At 51.4% G+C, this 18,246-nt stretch overlaps 2 protein-coding genes across 10 annotated transcripts; both read left to right on the forward strand.

Moving 5' to 3' along the window:
* The first annotated feature begins 5,317 nt into the window (after positions 1-5,317).
* On the forward strand, positions 5,318-7,440 carry LOC119322020 (protein NRT1/ PTR FAMILY 8.3-like). The gene is made up of 3 exons (XM_037595530.1): positions 5,318-5,445; positions 5,539-5,602; positions 5,761-7,440. Exons 1-3 carry the CDS (start codon positions 5,401-5,403, stop codon positions 7,350-7,352), a joined length of 1,701 nt encoding a protein of 566 aa, XP_037451427.1. The 5' UTR covers positions 5,318-5,400; the 3' UTR covers positions 7,353-7,440.
* Positions 7,441-10,326: 2,886 nt separating this feature from the next.
* Positions 10,327-14,522, forward strand: LOC119324512. 9 transcript variants are annotated; one of them, XR_005156996.1, is made up of 4 exons: positions 10,327-13,051; positions 13,325-13,400; positions 13,487-13,587; positions 13,871-14,522. XR_005156996.1 is itself a non-coding variant. In XM_037598301.1 (3 exons), the coding sequence occupies exons 1-3, from the start codon at positions 10,479-10,481 to the stop codon at positions 14,031-14,033; spliced, it is 717 nt and encodes a 238-aa protein (XP_037454198.1). In that variant the 5' UTR covers positions 10,327-10,478; the 3' UTR covers positions 14,034-14,522. The 9 variants fall into 9 exon arrangements, 1 of the variants encoding a protein (XP_037454198.1); XR_005156998.1 differs by lacking the exon at positions 13,325-13,400 and having other exon boundaries at positions 10,327-12,905; positions 13,008-13,051; XR_005156992.1 differs by having other exon boundaries at positions 10,327-13,400.
* Positions 14,523-18,246: the final 3,724 nt, after the last annotated feature.

Genomic DNA, 18,246 nt, shown 5'->3' on the forward strand with positions numbered 1-18,246 from the left:
GGGTACGTGAAGCACCCGTATCTCGCCAAGCGCGACACGCTCACGCACAAAGTGAAGATCGATCTCGATGTGCTTTGTGCGTTGGTGCTGCACCGGGTTGCTCGACATGTACATGGCGCTGACGTTGTCGCAGTAGACCACCGTGGCGCGCGTGGGGGGTTGGTGAAGCTCGCCGAGAAGCTGGCGTAGCCAGACCGCCTCGGCGACGGTGTTGGCGACCGCCCTGTACTCCGCCTCGGCGCTGGATCGTGAAACGGTAGTCTGTCGCTTGGACGACCACATGAGTAGGTTGCCCCCGAGGAAGACGCAGAAGCCCGAGGTGGACTTGCGCGTGTCGGGGCAGCCAACCCAGTCGGCGTCGGAGTAGGCAACAAGCTCCGTGGAGGCGTCTCGATGGATCCGAAGACCAAGGTGTGTCGTCCCACGCAGATACCGAAGGATGCGCTTCACGAGCTGGAAGTGGCAATCCCGCGGTGCATGCATGAAGATACAACACTGCTGAACGGCGTAGGAGAGGTCGGGGCGAGTCAGCGTGATGTACTGGAGCGCCCCAGCCAAGCTGCGGTACAACGACGGGTCGTGGAAGAGCGGTCCGGAGTCGGTGGAGAGCTTGGCGAGCGTGTCGACGGGCGTGGAGATGGGCTTGCAGTTCAGCATCCCGGCGCGGTCGAGGATCTCCAACGCGTACTGTTCCTGAGAGAGGAACATTCCACGTGCGGTCGTGGTGACGTTGATGCCGAGGAAGTGATGCAGGGCGCCGAGGTCCGTCATCGAGAACTCACGATGGAGCGCCTGGATGACGGAGTCGAGGGCGGTGGCGGAGCTGGCGGTGAGGATGATGTCGTCCACGTAGAGCAGCAGGTAGGCGAGATGATCGCCTCGCCGAAGGATGAAGAGGGACGTGTCCGACCGAGACGCACGGAAGCCAAGCGTCCGTAAGTAGGTGGTGAAGCGCGAGAACCATGCCCGCGGCGCCTGCTTGAGACCATAAAGAGAACGGTTCAGCCGGCACACGTGAGAGGGCGAGGTAGCATCGACGAAGCCGGACGGTTGCGTGCTGTAGACCGTCTCCGCGAGGTGCCCGTGGAGGAAAGCGTTCTTGACATCCAGCTGATGGATGGGCCAAGACCGCCCGGCAGCGATGCTCAACACGGTACGAATAGTAGCCGGCTTCACCACCGGGCTGAAGGTCTCGCCGTAGTCGACACCGGCCTGCTGCGTGAAGCCACGGAGAACCCACCGCGCCTTGTACCGGGAAAGAGAACCGTCGGGGTTGAACTTGTGCCGGAATATCCACTTCCCTGTGACCACGTTAGCACCTGCAGGACGAGACACTAAACACCAAGTGTTATTCTGCATCAGTGCATCATACTCCTCGCGCATCGTGTTGAGCCAGTTTGGGTCCTTGAGTGCTACCCGATAAGAAGACGGGATAGGGCTGATGGAGGGAGGCGGCGTGTGAGCGGAGGCAAGCACTTTAGGTTGGGCAAAGCCAGTCTTGCCGCGCGTCCGCATGGCGTGCATGTTCTGAGGGGGTGGGATGGCTACGGCGCGAGGAGGGAGAGACGTGGGATTGGGCGGGTTGGGCTGTGACGATGCATGCATGGATGGTGGCCTGTGCTCGTGGCGCGCGGGAGCTGCATGCGCGGATGGCTGGGGCGAGGGAGGCGGAACGACCCGGCTGGAGTCGGGCGTGGCATGCCCGAGAGGGGGAGACAACACGGGCCCGCGGGGATCTGGCATGCATGTTGTTGGCGAATGGCGCGCAGGATCTGTGGTGCGCGGGGTGGATCCAGAGGAGGAACCGGGCAGACTGGTGGGGCTGGCGGGTGATCCGAGGTGCGGAGATCCCGCAGCGGATCGGTACGAGGTAGGCAGGGCGCGCCGCTCGGGGAGGATCTCCAGTCCGGGAGTTGTTGTGGCTGCTGGTTTGGTAGTTTCAGCGCTGGGGGAAGAAAGTAGGGGAACTGAGTCTCATCGAACGTAACGTGACGGGAGATGATAACCTTGCGAGACTGCAGGTCGAGGCATCTATAGCCTTTGTGTTCCAGAGGGTATCCTAAGAAGACACAACGTGAGGATCGTGGAGCAAGTTTGTGCGGGCTTGTGGCGATAGAATTGGGGAAACAAAGGCAGCCAAACACGCGCATGTGATCATAGGTTGGGTGGTGACCTAAGAGACGAAAGTATGGTGTGTGAGACGCAATGGCGGTAGAGGGACGCCGGTTGATGATGTAGGTGGCAGTGTGTAAAGCCTCAACCCAGAATTGGGGAGGCAGGTTTGCGTGAAGAAGGAGGACGCGCAAGATGTCGTTCGTGGTGCGTAGGTGGCGTTCGGCCTTGCCGTTTTGAGCGGACGTGTATGGGCAGGAGAGGCGGAAGGAAGCACCATAGCGGGAGAAGAGGTCACGGAGGGAGGTGGTGAGAAATTCGCCCCCGTTGTCGCATTGCATGCACTTGATGGATACATGAAACTGGGTACGAACATACGCATGAAAACGATGTATAGTGTCCGCGGTGTCGGATTTGTGGCGCAAGGGGAACGTCCAAGAAAAGTGAGAGAAGTCATCAAGAATCACTAAGTAATATTGAAAACCAGTAAAGCTACACACAGGTGATGTCCAAATGTCGCAATGGATTAATTCAAATGGGGCAGTAGTAAAAGAGTTTGAACTAGAAAAGGTCAACCGTGGTTGCTTGCCTATTTGGCACGACGGGCATACATGAGTTTTTGGCGTGCCATTATTAGTACATGCAGGAAGGAAATCACGAGCTAAAATGGAAGTGGTTTTATTGCTGGGGTGGCCAAGGCGTTCATGCCACACATCGCCGGCGACGGAGAGCGCTGCTTGGACCGTGGAGTTGGTGAAGAAGGGGTAAAGCTCGCCGTGGCTATTGGACCTCATGATGATCCGTCGAGTTGCTAGGTCCTTTACGGTGAAACCAAAGGGGTTAAATTCAATACTGCAAGAATTATCTATAGTAAAACGACGAACGGAGATCAAGTTTTTGATGATGGTAGGAGATATGAGGACATCATTAAGGGAGAACGAAGAGAGGGAGGTAGAGCCGACAACGGTGACCGGGAGACGAGAACCGTCGCCAACTACGATACCGCGAGAGTGATGCCATGATGGAGAACATAACTTAGTGAGTAGGTCGGTCTTACCAGCCACGTGCGAAGTCGCCCCGGTGTCGAGGAACCACTCCTGGCCGCCGCCCGCCTGCTGCTGCTGCATGGAGAGGTTCTGCAGGGCGGTGTAGAGGTGGTTGTACTGCTCCCAGGTGGGGGCGCTGCCGGGTTGAGGCGGGGCGACATGGAAGGCCTGCTGCGGCGGCTGAGGCCTGGGCCCGAGAACACCAGCCGCGTTGGGGGCGGCCCAGCCTGCGCGCGCACCGGAGGGCGCGGGAATCAGGGCCCCGTAGGGGGTGAAGTAGCCGGCCGTCGGTGCAGCAGGGGGTGGAGCAGCGCCGCGCCCTGACGAGCCGTTGCCAGACGCGCCGCGCCCACGGCCGCGGCCGCGGCCACGCCCACGCCCGCCCTTGTCGCTGGTGGGCGAGGCGACGGGGCTCTTGCCCTTGTCGTTGCTGCCGTTGCCGCGGTCTGGCGCGGACCCACGGTCGCCGAGGTGCCCGATGGAGAGAGCGGTCGGAGAAGACTCGAGGTGGCCGTCGATGCGGGAGCGTTCGTTGGCGGAGATCTCCTCCAGGAGGAGGCGCGAGCGTGCTTGGACGAATGTCGGGAAGGGCTCCTGCATGGGAAGCAGAGTCGCCATGACCTGGAAGCGCCGATTGAGCCCCCGGATGAGCTGCAGGGTGAGGCTCTGGTCGGAGACGCGTTCGCCGACGTCGCCGAGGGCATCGGCGAGCCCCTTGAGCCGGCGCGAGTATTCGGCGATGGAGAGATCGCCCTGCACGGTGTTGCGGAATTCTGCACCGAGGATGATCGCCCGGCCGGGCTGGTTGTCGCGGAACAGCAGGTGCAGCTGCGTCCAGACGTTGTAGGCCGTGCTTGTGGGCGACACGACCACCTCCTGGAGTTCCTCCGAGATCACGCCGGACATCCACAAGACGATCGTGAGATCATCATTGCGCCAAATAGCGCTCTCATGGAGGGGCTCGGCGGCGTCGTCGAGGTGGTGCTGGACGTCATACTTGCAACAATGAAATAAAAGAGCTGACGCCACTTGGAATACGAACCAGATTCGAGCTCGAGCTTCGACGAGAAGTAGTGCGCGATCGAGGGAGGCAGCCCGGTCGAGGAGGAGGGCCCGGCGTCGCCGCCGAGACGAGGGATCATGGGGCCGCCACCACCTCCCAGACGAAGAGGAGGAACCGGCGTGCTGCCGGCAGTGCGCAGGATGGTCGCGGCCGGTGTCGTGGTTGGCGCAGCAGGCGCGGCAGGGCGCACGGGGCTGGCCTGAGAGGAGGAAGGGCCAGCCGGTGCGGGAGCCGGCGCGACACGGGCGATGGGGGTGGCGGCGAGCGGACGGCGAGGGGAGGTCGGGGAGTCGAGGTCGGCCGAGCGAGAGCGTCGGAGGAGGCGATCCATAGCGGAAGCAGAAGGATCGAGGAAGAAGTCTGATACCAAGTTGAGTACTGTAAATCTCACCGTCATTGTATTGATCTGCCTCAAGGGCTATAAGTACACATTTACAAAAGAGAGACTACGCAGAGTCCGGTGAGAGTACAACGGCATGGCTGGGTTATCCCTTGCATGCAGGACGTGCAAGTGCACGTAAGGCGCACGGAGTGCGCGTGTAGTTAGACGCCGAGTTATCCGGTCGTGGGAAGTTAGCCGGGAGCAGTAGCATGCGTGGGCATATTCCAACAAGAACAACTGAACAACTTTGAAACTGAAGCCTCTGCTCCTCTCCTCTTGGCACCTACCGCACCACAGGACGATGACATGGACTCTTTTCCAACGCCAAGTTTTGCTGGGCAGTTCAGTCTCCTTTCCGGCGCCAAGCAAAGCAAACTACCACGTGTATAGATAAATACAGTAATCTAATCTAGTACTAGGTGCAATGATCCGACATGGCACGCACTCTGGAGACCGGAGACCGGCGAATGAGTGGCTGCATGCACCTAGCTAGCCACCTCCTGCTGCGTCGAAATTTCCGGTCTTGCAGAGTCGTGGACTAGTATGCACAGGCTGGCGGCGCACGCACGTGTTGGTGAGATTTGAATGTTAGCCAGCCAATGGATGGATCCCGTCCAAGTTAAACCTGCTATATAAAGTTATAAACCTCGTTCGCGCAGCAGAACACAGCAGCAAGCAGACGGAGCAGCAGCCAAAGCCCGAGGCGAGCAAAGAAAGAGTTCAGAGAGGAAGTGAGCTAGCCTAGCTAGGTGATTCCTTCACTGGCCTCCAAACAAATTCATCACCTCGTCGGCGCCATGGACGCCTTGGAGAGAGGCGAGCGCGCGCCGCTCCTGCCTAAGGTAACTGTCGCCGATTTATTGCCTCCCTCCGATCTTCCTCCACCTCCTCCTCTTCTGGTTGCTAACAATTTCTGCAATCTGTCTCCATTGCAGAGTCACGGCCCAAAGGTTCAAGAGGATGATAGCCTGCAGCTGCAGGTGCCGCTCCTCAATCTATGTAAGCAAAGCTCAATGTTCCTCTCATTGTCCTTCTTCTTCTCTATTCTGCTATATCGATGAAATGCCAGCAGTGCTGGATCTTTCAAAAATTGTCTTTCTTCTTATTGTCTTGAAGAAGCTAGTGGTTTAACTGAAGTTTCGCCATTGTTGGTGCAGTGTTCGAATGCCTGGAGAGCACGGCGTTCAATGGCATCTCCACCAACCTGGTGATGTATCTGGAGACCGTCCTCCACGGCACCAACCTCGCCAGCGCCTCCAACGTCGCCACCTGGTTCGGCACCAGCTACCTCACCCCCGTCTTCGGCGCCATCATCGCCGACTCCTTCTGGGGCAACTACAACACCATCCTCGTCTCCCTCGTCGTCTACCTTCTCGGCATGATGCTCGTCACCTTCTCCGCCTTCGTGCCCACCACCACGGCGGCGCTGTGCGCGGCGGGTGCCTCGTGCGCCGGCACCGCCGGCACGTGGGGGCTGAGCTCGCAGACCGTGGCTTTCGTGGGGCTGTACCTCGTGGCGATCGGGTGCGGTGGGGTGCGCTCGTCGCTGCTGCCGTTCGGAGCGGAGCAGTTCGACGACGACAGCGCGGCGGACCGGGAGGGCAAGGCGTCCTTCTTCAGCTGGTTCTACCTATGCGTGAGCTTCGGCCCCATCATCTCCGGCGTGTTCCTCGTCTGGATCCAGCAGAACGTCAGCTGGGGCCTCGGCTTTGGCATCGCCACCGCCTGCATCGCGCTCGCCTTCGCCGCCTTCGTGCTCGCCACGCCCATGTACAAGCGCCGCATGCCCGCCGGCACGCCGCTCAAGAGCCTCTGCCAGGTCGTCGCCGCCGCGTGCAGGAAAATCAGCATTAAGGTGCCCGCCGAAGCCGAACACCTCTACGAGGTCAGCGACAAGATCGACTCGCCCCAGCCCAAGATCGCGCACACCAGCGACTTCAAGTTCCTCGACAAGGCGGCCATCGTCACGGAGTCGGACATGGAGGAGAGGCCGGAGGCAGCGACCTCGTGGAAGCTGTGCACCGTGAATCAGGTGGAGGAGCTCAAGATCCTGCTCCGCCTGCTGCCCGTGTGGATCACCAGCGTCATCGTGTCATCGGCCTTCTCGCAGATGAACACCACGTTCGTGCAGCAGGGCAGCGCCATGGAAATGACCATCCTGTCGGTGCCGGTGCCCGCGGCGTCGCTGGCCTCCTTCGAGGTGATCTGCGTCATGACATGGGTGCTCCTCTACAACAAGGTGATCGTGCCGGCGTTGAGGAGCTTCTCCTCGAGCGGTGACGGCGAGCCGTCGCAGCTGCAGCGGATGGGTGCCGGGCGGCTCCTCATGGCGCTCACCATGGCGGTGGCAGCGCTCGTGGAAATGAAGCGGCTCGACAGCGCGGCGCGTGGGGAAGAGATCAGCATATCGTGGCAGCTGCCCCAGTACTTCTTCCTTGCCGGCGGGGAGGTCTTCTGCTACATCGCACAGCTGGAGTTCTTCTTTGACGAGGCGCCGGACACCATGAAGAGCATGTGCACGTCGCTGGCTCTGCTCACCATCGCGCTGGGGAGCTACATGAGCTCCTTCATCTACGCCATCGTGGAGGCCTTCACGGCGACGGGAGACAGCCCCGGGTGGATCTCCGACGACCTCAACAAGGGCCACCTCGACTACTTCTTCTGGGCCATGGCTGCAATGTGCACGCTCAACTTCGTTGTGTACAGCGGCATCGTCAAGAACTACAGGCTCAAGACGGTCATCTTGTGATGGCTTGCTCTAAATCTTCAAGATTCCATTCCATTCCATTACATAGATTACATTGCAAATCGCCAATTGGTGATGGATGAACAGTAACTAGCTAGTAGTAGCCAGGTACATATATACACGGGAGTACCTAAAACTCATCTAGATGAGATATAATTTGGTCTCATTCACTTTGAAAATAAAAACAGATATAACCCATGTCAACGCACACACATCTTATAGCATCATATTCAATGGCTATAAAAGGTGAATGAGACCAAATTATATTTCATCTAGATGAGTTCTAGCAAAACTATATATACACAAAAAACACTAGGAAGAAAATGTAAGATATAGAATTCTGTTCTTTCCAAAGCCGCAGTACAATCAATGGATTGGCGGAAACAATCTTTTGAAAAATAATTATGACCATTCATTTCCTCCGCCCGTTTTTAAATTAAATGAAACTCTTAATAGTCAACATTATAACATACAAAAGGAAAAGAAACAACTTTATACAGACCTAAATGATAAGGGCCGAACGTTAGGAATTTTGTTGTTCGGCCCGAACGTGCTAGCGGTCATTGGATGATGAGCACAAATCTTGACTCACCCGTCAGTAGACACATCAGCGATAGAAAGCGTTCGCCCGATCTCACGCCTCGCCCGGACGAAAAAAAGGAAGCCCTCTACCGCCCTCGCTCCTTCTATCTTATCCATTTTCACTCGTCGTCTTTTTTTAACATAGTACACACGCAAGCGCTCATATACACACACCCTACCCCTATGAGCACATACGTACATCCTACCCCTATGAGCCCTCCGAAATACTGAGCCGGCATATCATCTTGAAATTACGAATCACCTCGTCGTCGACGGGAACGTCTCCTCACATTGAATGCGCATCGTCGAAACTTCTAAAATAAATCCAGAAATAAATGCAAGCACCGGGACTTGAACCTTGGTGAATTGGGAATACTACAGTCCCTCTAATCATCCTCTCTTCTATCTCATTCCACGTCACGGCAGTCAAAACCCCGCGAGTTGCGGTACAGCAGCGGATCCAGAGCAGTCATGCGAGCTCTTAGCCAAACACCAAGAATCAGGCCTCCGCCGCGCTCTGGATCTGTCTCTCTCCATCGACCAGCTCAAGGTGCTGTCGCAGGCTGAGGCGAGCACCGCCTGCTCGCCTGCACCTGATGCGACATATATTTCTGTTATGATGTCAACCTTTTTGTTGTGTCTTTGCCATGTATATTTGAAAAAAATTGCCGTGACTACTTTGAGATCCTTTTTTGCCATGTCATATTGAAATTGTTTTACCCATGCCAACCACAATTCACCATGACATTTTCAATTCACCATGCCCGATACAACAATTCATGCTTCATTCTTTTTTCCTAGTCAGTTCTGTTTTCGACATCTTTTTGTAGTTTACCATGGCAAATTTAATTCATAGAAAATGGCAAATTCTATCATTTTTTACGTACCATGGCAATACTATTCCATGAGCCACGGCAATTTTACTATCATTTTTTCATCGCAATTTTTTGATCATTTGTTTGTGTTATTTCACATACATGACAATTTTATTACGCAAAACATGGCAATTTCCGTAAAACTACCATGGAAAAAATTGTTGTAAATTTCTTTCATGGCAAATTTTATTAAAAAACACGACAATTTTGTATATGCATTTTGCCATGGCAATTTTTTGATCAACTGTTTGTGTTATTTCACATACACGACAATTTCATTATGCAAAAGACGGCGATTTTGGTAATAACATCATGGCAAAATTGAGCATGCATTTTCCATGGCAATTTGTGATCATTTTTATTATAATTTCACCTTCTTGGCTAATTTTCTTCATAAATCATGACAAATTTGATAAAATACCGCGGCAGTTTTTTAATATGCATTCTTAGCATGGCAATTTTTGATCATTTATTTGTGTTATTTTCAAGTGCACAACAATTTTATTATGCAAAGGATGGAAATGTTGGTAAAAAATAGCATGGAAAAAATGAACTTGCATTTGCCATGGCAATTTTTTCTATTATTTCACATTAATGGAAAAGTTCTTTCATAAAGCATGGAAAATTAGGTAAAAAAAACCCACGGAAAATATGCATTTGCCATGGAATTTTTTTGATCATTTCTTTGTGTTATTTGACATACACGAGAATTTTTATTCTGCAAAAGATGGCTTTTTGCGTAAAAATACCATGGCAAATTGAACATGCATTTGCTATCACAATTTTTTTAATCATTTTTTGGTATTATTTCACATTCATGGCAAATTTCTTCTTATAAAGCATGGTATATTTGATTAAAAAAATACCATGGCAAATTTGAATATGCATTTGTCATGGCAATATTTTATCATTTTTTTTGTGTTATTTCAACACGGCAGATTTCTTATATAAAAGCATGACAATTTTTCCTTAAAATACCATGGCAAATTTTATTATACATCTGCCACGGCAATTTCGGCCGTAATTACTCTTATTTGACATAAATGTCAAATTTGCTATATGGAACATCAGAATTTTAATTAAAATATCATGGCAAATTTTCATATACATCTGCTACAACAATCTGTTCAAATGTTTTTTCCCATGGGAAATTGGTTTGTATATGTATCATGGTAATTTTTACACTAATTTTTCATCATGGCAAGATTTCATTCATCACCACATCAAAATCTAGGCTTTATTTTTTTTGAGCGAAACCTAGGCTTTATTAGTCACAACCAAATTTGGGTTTTCTAGTCACAGATTAAACTGGGCCAAACTGGGCCTTATTTTTTCTTTTCCTTAGTCTTTACCTAATAATAAAGAAAATTGGGTTTCTGTCGTCCGTCTTCGCTAGCGATTTTGCAAAATAGTCCCTGTCCTTTTTGTTATTCAACCCGCAGTCCCCTTTTAAGTGGATATATGATATACGTCGTTCTTACAAAAAAGACCCTGTGTTTTGTTATTCGGTTGCTGGCGAGCAAGACGAGCTGCAGGTCGAGGCTGGCCGCGATGCAGAAGATGTCCGGCGCGGCGGCTGCGATCTCCGGCCAGATCCGGTCGAGGAGGCGAGGCTGGAGCGATCTAGGAGGCGCGGGAGGAGGTCCAGCGGCGGAGCTTCAACTCCAAGTACATGGCGGTGGCGTTCCTCGCCGGTTCCGAGCGAGATGGGGCTGCGATGCAGACAATGCCGGGCGCGACGACGACAATCTCCGGCCAGATCCGGTCTAGGAGGCGAGGCAGGGGCCGGATCCTGCTCGGGGGATGGCGTGGAGGCGATCTACGAGGTGCGGGAGGAGGTCCAGCGGCGGGGCTTGAACTCCAGCGGCCCCCCTTTCGATGGACGGGGTTGCCCACGTCGCCGGCGACTCCCCGGAGGCCGACAGGGCCTCCTCCTCCGCGTCCTCGACCGGCTCGGCCTCTCGGCGCTCCCGGCCGCACAAGGGGATTCACCTGCGGCGGCGCCCGCGACCATTGTCTGCTCGGAGAGGAGACGGCGGCGAAGGCGACGGCAAGGGCGCCGGTGACGACGTGCAAGGGCCTCGCGCTGCCGCTGGGGATGTCCTTCGCGGCGGTTCTCGCCCAGGTGAGCGTCTCCTTGCGTTTTGGCTACTGCTATTGTTCCTTAATTGGTAGGCGCCCCACTGGACCCCCTTCCTCCCAGCCATGCCACATTGCCGTGCGTCATCGGCCCACAACGCTGCACCAAGCTCCATGAGCTAATTGTTGAGGGTGTGCTTGGCCTGTGGTGACAAGCTCAACCAGAATTTCATCGAGTCCGAACTCAAGCTCGACGCCGGCAGATTCATCCAGCCGAACCACGGTCACCCACCCCATAAGGTCGCTTTCTCCTCCTCTATTAAGGGTTGTGCCATGTCTGAAGAAGAAACATGATGCAAGTAATTGATTTGTCCAGTTGTGTTACCTTGCAATGGCGGATATGGTAAGAACCCGGCCTCTTCTCCCTTGCCTGCTCCGACAGCGGTGTTCTGGGCATCCATGACCATGGCAGAAAGTCTCAAAGGAGGCGCCGGCGAGCACAAGGCGCTGCTGCCACCATCTCTGGAGACTGGCACAACGCAGTGGCTACAAGGGTCCAAGTTGCGTGTGTAGCAGAAGGACACCGATGGGAAGAAGACCAATCCATTTCTCTGGGAAATAATCCGATGGTTTGCTCTTTTCAGTCTTGAGGATGAGTTGATTGACAACAATAAGATGGGGAGGGGAAGCATCGGAGGTAAAGATGTGCAAGGATGATAACTCAAGGAGAGGACTGGTATGCCACGTGAAACATTACAACAAGAGGATTGACCTACAAGAGAAAAAACAAGGAGATGGGGACATCTAGCAATCAGCAGCGTGGCGAGGAGGATGGTGGTGTCACCTGACATGAATAGTGGTAAACAAGTTGATGTAGTTAGCCACGTGTTCCTTACTATTTAGGCTTGGGAATTGGGACTTGCCAAAAAGCTGTCGCGTCTATGTTTGCTAATGTTTTCAGTCCATTGGTGTTTCCCTCATTATCATCTCGCGGACTTTGGATCTCTATCAATACATGAATTCAGTTTCTACAAGTTCTTACAGTATTTCTGTAGTTCTTTGCAGGGGATTTTTGTTCATGCATGACTCATGGTACAATAAGAATTATCTGTAATTCATGGACAGTAGGAGTTTTCTGCCTGGTAGTAATTACTCAAATAACATCTTTTTCCATGCTTTCTCTTCTTATTTTTTTATGTTTAATTATTTATTTGATCAGCAACCTACATGAAGTACTTTCCAGAGCAGCCATTCTGGAGTCTCTTATACCATTAACGAAGTTCTATTCATAGATGATAAACCCTGTTCCAGAGCACCCGCTACGAGCTTCATGTATGTTGTTGATTCATAAGACATTCACTTGGGAGCAGGTGATGTGGTTCTTGGAACGCTTCCTTTAGCATGGGAATTTATACGCCATGGAGTTAATTAATATATAAATTTAAATATAAAAATAAGAAGAAAAAGATAAATTTTGGTAGGTTTGCTCGACATTGTAGTTTGAATTAAAGAACACATGTTTTTGCTGTTTGAACATATTGAATCATGAGCTGGCAAAAAGCAATATATAGCATGCTCATAATAAATTTAATTTACATTTCTGTTCTCTTCCATGGACAATTATAGACTTCAGACTAGATCGAGAAATTACATTTTATTGGTGTCACCAGAAGGTCCAGAACTGATAGAAATACGACCTTTTACAGTTTGAGCAACCTTGTGAAATAACCATTTAACGATTACTCTTTCTACTGCTACTAAGATGCTTAGCATAAGCCGATAAAATAATACTAGGTACTTCTGGTTATAAGTTCGTCGCCGGCTTTGATGATGTTAAGGCTTGAGCAATGTTGTGAAATAACCATTTGGTGATTCATTTTTCTACTGCTACTCAGGTTCTTAGCATAAACTGTATAATTAAATGCCGATTATATTGGTAGTTCTGGTTGCAAATTGGATGTAGGCTTTGAATGATGTTATGGCTATTGAACTTCCAGAAATTGTAGCTGAGTCTGCAAAGGTATAGAATGAATGGAAAATTTATTCTCCTTAGACATCCTAGCATATCCACCGATGGATCTAACTTCTGATTTATTGTTTGTTATGTATCACAACAATATAGTATCCTTCTGAAAGATGCAGACGCAGGAAGATTTATAGTTGATGGTATGGCTAGCATCCAAATTGATACACCAGCCCTAATGTCTGTTTCAAATGCAATGCTCTAATTTTGTGTCGAATCCAAGCTGCAAGTTTTCTTTATTTAATACTAGAATATGTTATTCATGATTAGTAAAATCATTGCAGCCAATAGTCTAGGAAAGCAGTCGGGTCGGTGTTATTACGTGTAGTTTGCAATTTGTCGCTGTAATAATCTATAGCTGCTAGCATACCCACTTTATCGCGCAGCCATGAGTTTTACCCTGGTACAAATGATAGAATCATAATGGTCTCTCGACTGTTTGACGAAGTAGTTAAGGCCATGGAGTTGGTTCTGGAGAAACTATTATCAGAAGTAAAACAATTTGTTTTGCAAATGGTCATGTCTGTAGGACCATGTTGCCATTGTTTGATAACTGATATTCTCCTGTTATTTTCCAGGGTGAAGAATCCAATGAAGCTGAAGCTAGGCCTAAATTTAGACTTGTAGTTCCTAATAGCTCTTGCGGTGGAATTATTGGTAAAGAAGGAGCAACAATCAAGTACGCGTAATCAATAGACCTGTTCTATTCTCTGATACTTTCATTAAGTTCCACTATGGTACTTAATTTTTGAAGTTGGTGTAATGTTATTATTGAGTAAACTGATGAAGTATACCGGAACTGACACACGATACTAGGAATTGTATGTCCTTTTCTTGATAATAAAATACTCATTTGGTCTGATTAAAAATTTTGTCACATGATTCATCGTTGTGCATGAATTTACTTTATTTTAGTTTGTATTACTTGGAATGTTGAGAGTTGGTGTTCCCTCTCTCTTCAGGTCATTCATTGAAGCTTCAGCGACCCATAAAACCCGGGAAGTGAAGCCCTCTTCAATCCTCTACCTCTCTCGCTGTTGTGTCCAGCCTGCTGCCTGCCTGCTGTGTTGCCTCAAAGAAGGGTCGGGGGCACTTGATGTGGAGGATGGCGACAAGGAGAAGTGAGGATTTCGTGAGGACAGAAACAACGGGAGAGATAAAACATACTCCTCTGGTGCATTGAATTTAGACTGTTTGATATTCTGCTGCTGGTCAATTCAGTTTCCGTGCTCCGGTTTCATGACGGGAGTTGTCCGTCAGGGGGTAAGTTGTAGGCGCACACAAGCGCGCATGTGCTCGTGCATCTCGGTGTGTGGACACGGGATGCTCTCTGCAGTTCAGAGTAAGAGCGATCATATATGGCTTGAGATATTGCATAGGAAAAGGATCTACCAGATCATCAATGCAACACAGGACATCTGAATTTAACCTTATCTTTCTCTTTTCTTTTGAAAGGGATAGAGGAGTGGAAAGGCGTACTGCTTGATCAGAAACTAAGGAGTTTGCATCATTATTAGCTGCCAGTATAGCTTACTTTGAGCTTAACCACATACCTGATTGTTGTGTATGAAAGCACAATCCTATCAAATACTCTTCTTTTTTGCTTGGGTGTTCTGGTGAGAATCTTCAAGGTACCTGGTTGTTATCTCAGCAAGTCACATCTCTGAAAGTTCTTTTTTTTTTGAGATGTACATCTCTGAAAGTTCAATAGAGACTTGTACCTCAGAGTTTTTGATAGGTCGCTAGAGGTGTGTGAAGTTTTCTTTCCTCCCGTTGCAACGCACGGGCACATTTACTAGTAACAACAAAAGGCCTATATGAGGGGTGTTCGGTCCAGGAAACTTCTTGTGCTAGGCGAACTTGTTCAGTCGATGCCCTCCCGGACCACACGTCCGGCCAATACAAAGGTGCCGATGAAACGGATACACACTCGCCAATTGCAAAAGGCACACATCAAGAAACAAGGGTTTCCTGGTTACAATTAAACTTCAAAACAAGCAATCATAGCTCCCTAATAGGCATTAACCAAACCAAAAAATGTAGAAAGATTGCACCAACGCCAAGTTCATTCAAAGTCGAGTCAGGGCTAGGGGGAGAAAAACAACATTTGTCAACGCTTTAGCTATTTTTCAGTTGACTGAAAAAACAACAGTTTTGCTAAAGCACATATGATGTGCTATAAAATTGCACGTATAAGTCCTATGTAATTAATCTTACACGGAGATCGTGCAGATATTATTTTTCTTGTTATGCTTGATTGAGTCATTTGGATGTGCCCTAGACAAACTCAAAAAACAATTAGGGTTAGTTGATTCTCTTAGCACACACGGGTAGAGTACCGCATGCATGCAACATGCAGCTAGTGCGTGCGGGACGGGTGACACGACCACTGAGAGCAGATTATAAAAATATGTAATTCTTGGCAAAACGTATGCTAATGTTTTCATTATTTGTTTTATTTTTTTCATTTTCTTTCATCTTAAAGAGTTTCCGTTCTTCCTTGGATAACTTAATTGTTTTAATTTTATTTTAGTATTTATTTTATTTTATTTCCTTTTTCTCGAAACAGAGGCAAAATAATTACCTCATCGATTAATTAAGAAGAAGAGAATTACCCAGTTAATTTACGGAAAACCGGGCTAAAACTAATACAATCAGACCATAATTGGACTATTCACCAATCATGAGACCCCATGAGTACACCTGCAACCCGCCAAACCCTTCCAACATACTACAAACATAACTCCCAACGCTTGTACACCACAATTGAACCCAACAAGAACATCCCAACAAAAGATAGTGGACCACACCAAAACCACAATGACGACCCAACCCGTGAGGACGGCCGATCGCGAGGATGAGCCGAGGGACAGAGAATCATCCACTAAGCAGCTGCGGGTGCCTTACCTATGATGCCACTCTTCTTGCTTTTGCAACTTAGTGACTTCTCCTGCACTAAACCGGTCCAAGGGCAATCACTCGCCTTCTTGCATTTGCCCTTGAATGTCGATCCCGTTGGGAGGCAGGCAATCGCCCTTCCAGTTCCAGGACTAATAGCCTCCACAATAGTGAGCAAGTCACAAAGCTCTTTTGCAAAGAGAGCATTCGAATTATCCGTCAGCAGGGGTGGAACGGGTGCCAAAATCACATGTGAGTGCCCAGGCGAGTTCATCTCACTCTTCTCACATGTCACGGTTGAATCATGTCCCTCACTCGTGGTTGCTTGCGTGTCCACCATTGTTTTCTCCATTGATAGAGGCAAATCAGAGCTCGCACATACCAATTGAAGCTCGGGCATCACCTACAGCACTGGAGGCACAACCACGGCAATGGTCCCGCCCTCAGCGGTAGACAACACAGTGGGCAAGGCAGACGAAGGTGACGAGTTGTCCACAGCTCTAGGGGAGAAACAACCATAGAGCTCCGCAACACTGTTCTCCACTGAGCCACCAACATCGACCCCACTAGGAGGACGTGGCGTAGGAGTGGATTGCAACACAGCCGGGACAAGAGAGAGCTTTCCCAGAGCAGCCTCTGCTCGCTCCAGAAAGCTCCCAACGCGCACCAGGAGCTCCACCTACGCTGCTATAGTGGACCGGAGCAGTACATCGGGTGGGGTTCCCGGCTCAACGTGAGTGGAAACGACTAATGCCCAGGACCTGCGGTGAAGCACCTTGGAGGGGAGATGGGATTCCATCGGACCCTCACAAGTAGCTAGAGCTGCGCAATGCTCACTGTCGAGGCGAGACCATGGCGGCATGGCAAGGCATGCAAGTGAGCTGAATGGACGCCAAGCATTGCAACACCCACGCGCCTAGTGGCCATTCTCCAAACAGCGGGAGCACCTCAAGGGATCTCTGCAATCAGCCGCACGATGCCCAGGAACAAGACATCTGCAACACCTACCAAAGAGCCAAGCCGGAATGGGACGAGGGGGCAATGCCGGAGTTGGTGAGGCCGGATAGCACCAACCGCGCCGAGGCAACACCTCTTGCCATCCTTCACTCGCCTCTGTCTAGTGCATCACACAGGGCTCAGTCGGCGGAGCTGCCGGGACAAAGCTTTTGGCAGCCAGTGGTGTCAACGGGGCCAACTCCTCTTCCTCATCCTCAACATCCTCGTTAGCGAGGGGAGCCCAAGACATAGGCCACCCCATGTCTAAGGCCACGATTGCCATATCTGAAGGACATGGTGCACACTGGAGCAGAGGTGAGTCCAGCTCCAGATGGAGACGTGCCATTGCTGGGGACGCGTCGGAGATGGGCGCTGTCGGGGACGATTCAGTGACAAGTGCTACCGGAGACGATGGTGGAAGGACGGAGGCCGCACCAGCTGTAGCAGGAGTGGAGGTCTCTGTCGAAGCCGATATCATCGCCTCCTTCTTAAGGAGCGTATGTGCCACCCTTCGCCATTGGACGGCTGGGTCAGAGCAGCGGGAGGCGAGGGCGTACGCGGTGAGAGCGGACGCGGGAGCTCGAGCGGTAGGCGGCGGGGAGCCGGTGCCCGACCCGGCAGGAGTGGCCGCCGCTGTCGCAACCGACGCGGAAGCGGGCCCAGGTCATGGGTCGGTGCGGCGGGAGGCGAGGGCAGCCGCGGGAGCTGGAGCAGTGGGCAGCGGTGAGCCGGCGCTCGGCACGACAGGAGTGGCTGCCGCCATCGCGGCCGATGCAGATGCGGGCCGAGGTCGAGGATGAGCAGCCATGGCACCACCCGCGAGGAGAAACACGTGAGCTGCGGGAGGGCATGGATAGGTGCCAGATCTGGGTCGGGCAGGTGCAGGGGAGGCCGGAGACGGGAGATCAAGACGGCGCCTCCGCCGGCGCAGCTGTTGGGGAACGTAGCAGAAATTCAAAATTTTCTACGCATCACCAAGATCAATCTATGGAGATTCTAGCAACAAGAGAGAGAGAGGGAGTGCATCTTCATACCCTTGAAGATCGCGATGCAGAAGCGTTGCAAGAATGCGGTCGGTGGAGTCGTACACGAAGCGATTCAGATCACGGCTGAATTCGATCTAAGCACCGAAAACGGTGCCTCCGCGTTCAACACACGTGCAGCCCGGTGACGTCTCCCGTGCCTTGATCCAACAAGGAGAGAGGGAGAGGTCGGGGAAGACTCCGTCCAGCAGCAGCACAACGACGTGGTGGTGATGGAGGCGCGTGGCACTCCAGCAGGGCTTCGTCAAGCACTGCGAGAGACGAGGAGGGAGAGGGGTAGGGCTGCGCCAAGAGAGAGGGAGACTGATGTCTCTGGCAGCCCCAAAACCTCCACTATATATAGGGGAAGGGGAGGGGCTGCGCCGCCATCTAGGGTTCCCCCCTAGGGGTGGCGGCCAGCC

The sequence above is a fragment of the Triticum dicoccoides genome, chromosome 6B (assembly GCF_002162155.2).
Source record: "Triticum dicoccoides isolate Atlit2015 ecotype Zavitan chromosome 6B, WEW_v2.0, whole genome shotgun sequence".
NCBI classification, from domain to species: Eukaryota; Viridiplantae; Streptophyta; class Magnoliopsida; order Poales; family Poaceae; genus Triticum; species Triticum dicoccoides.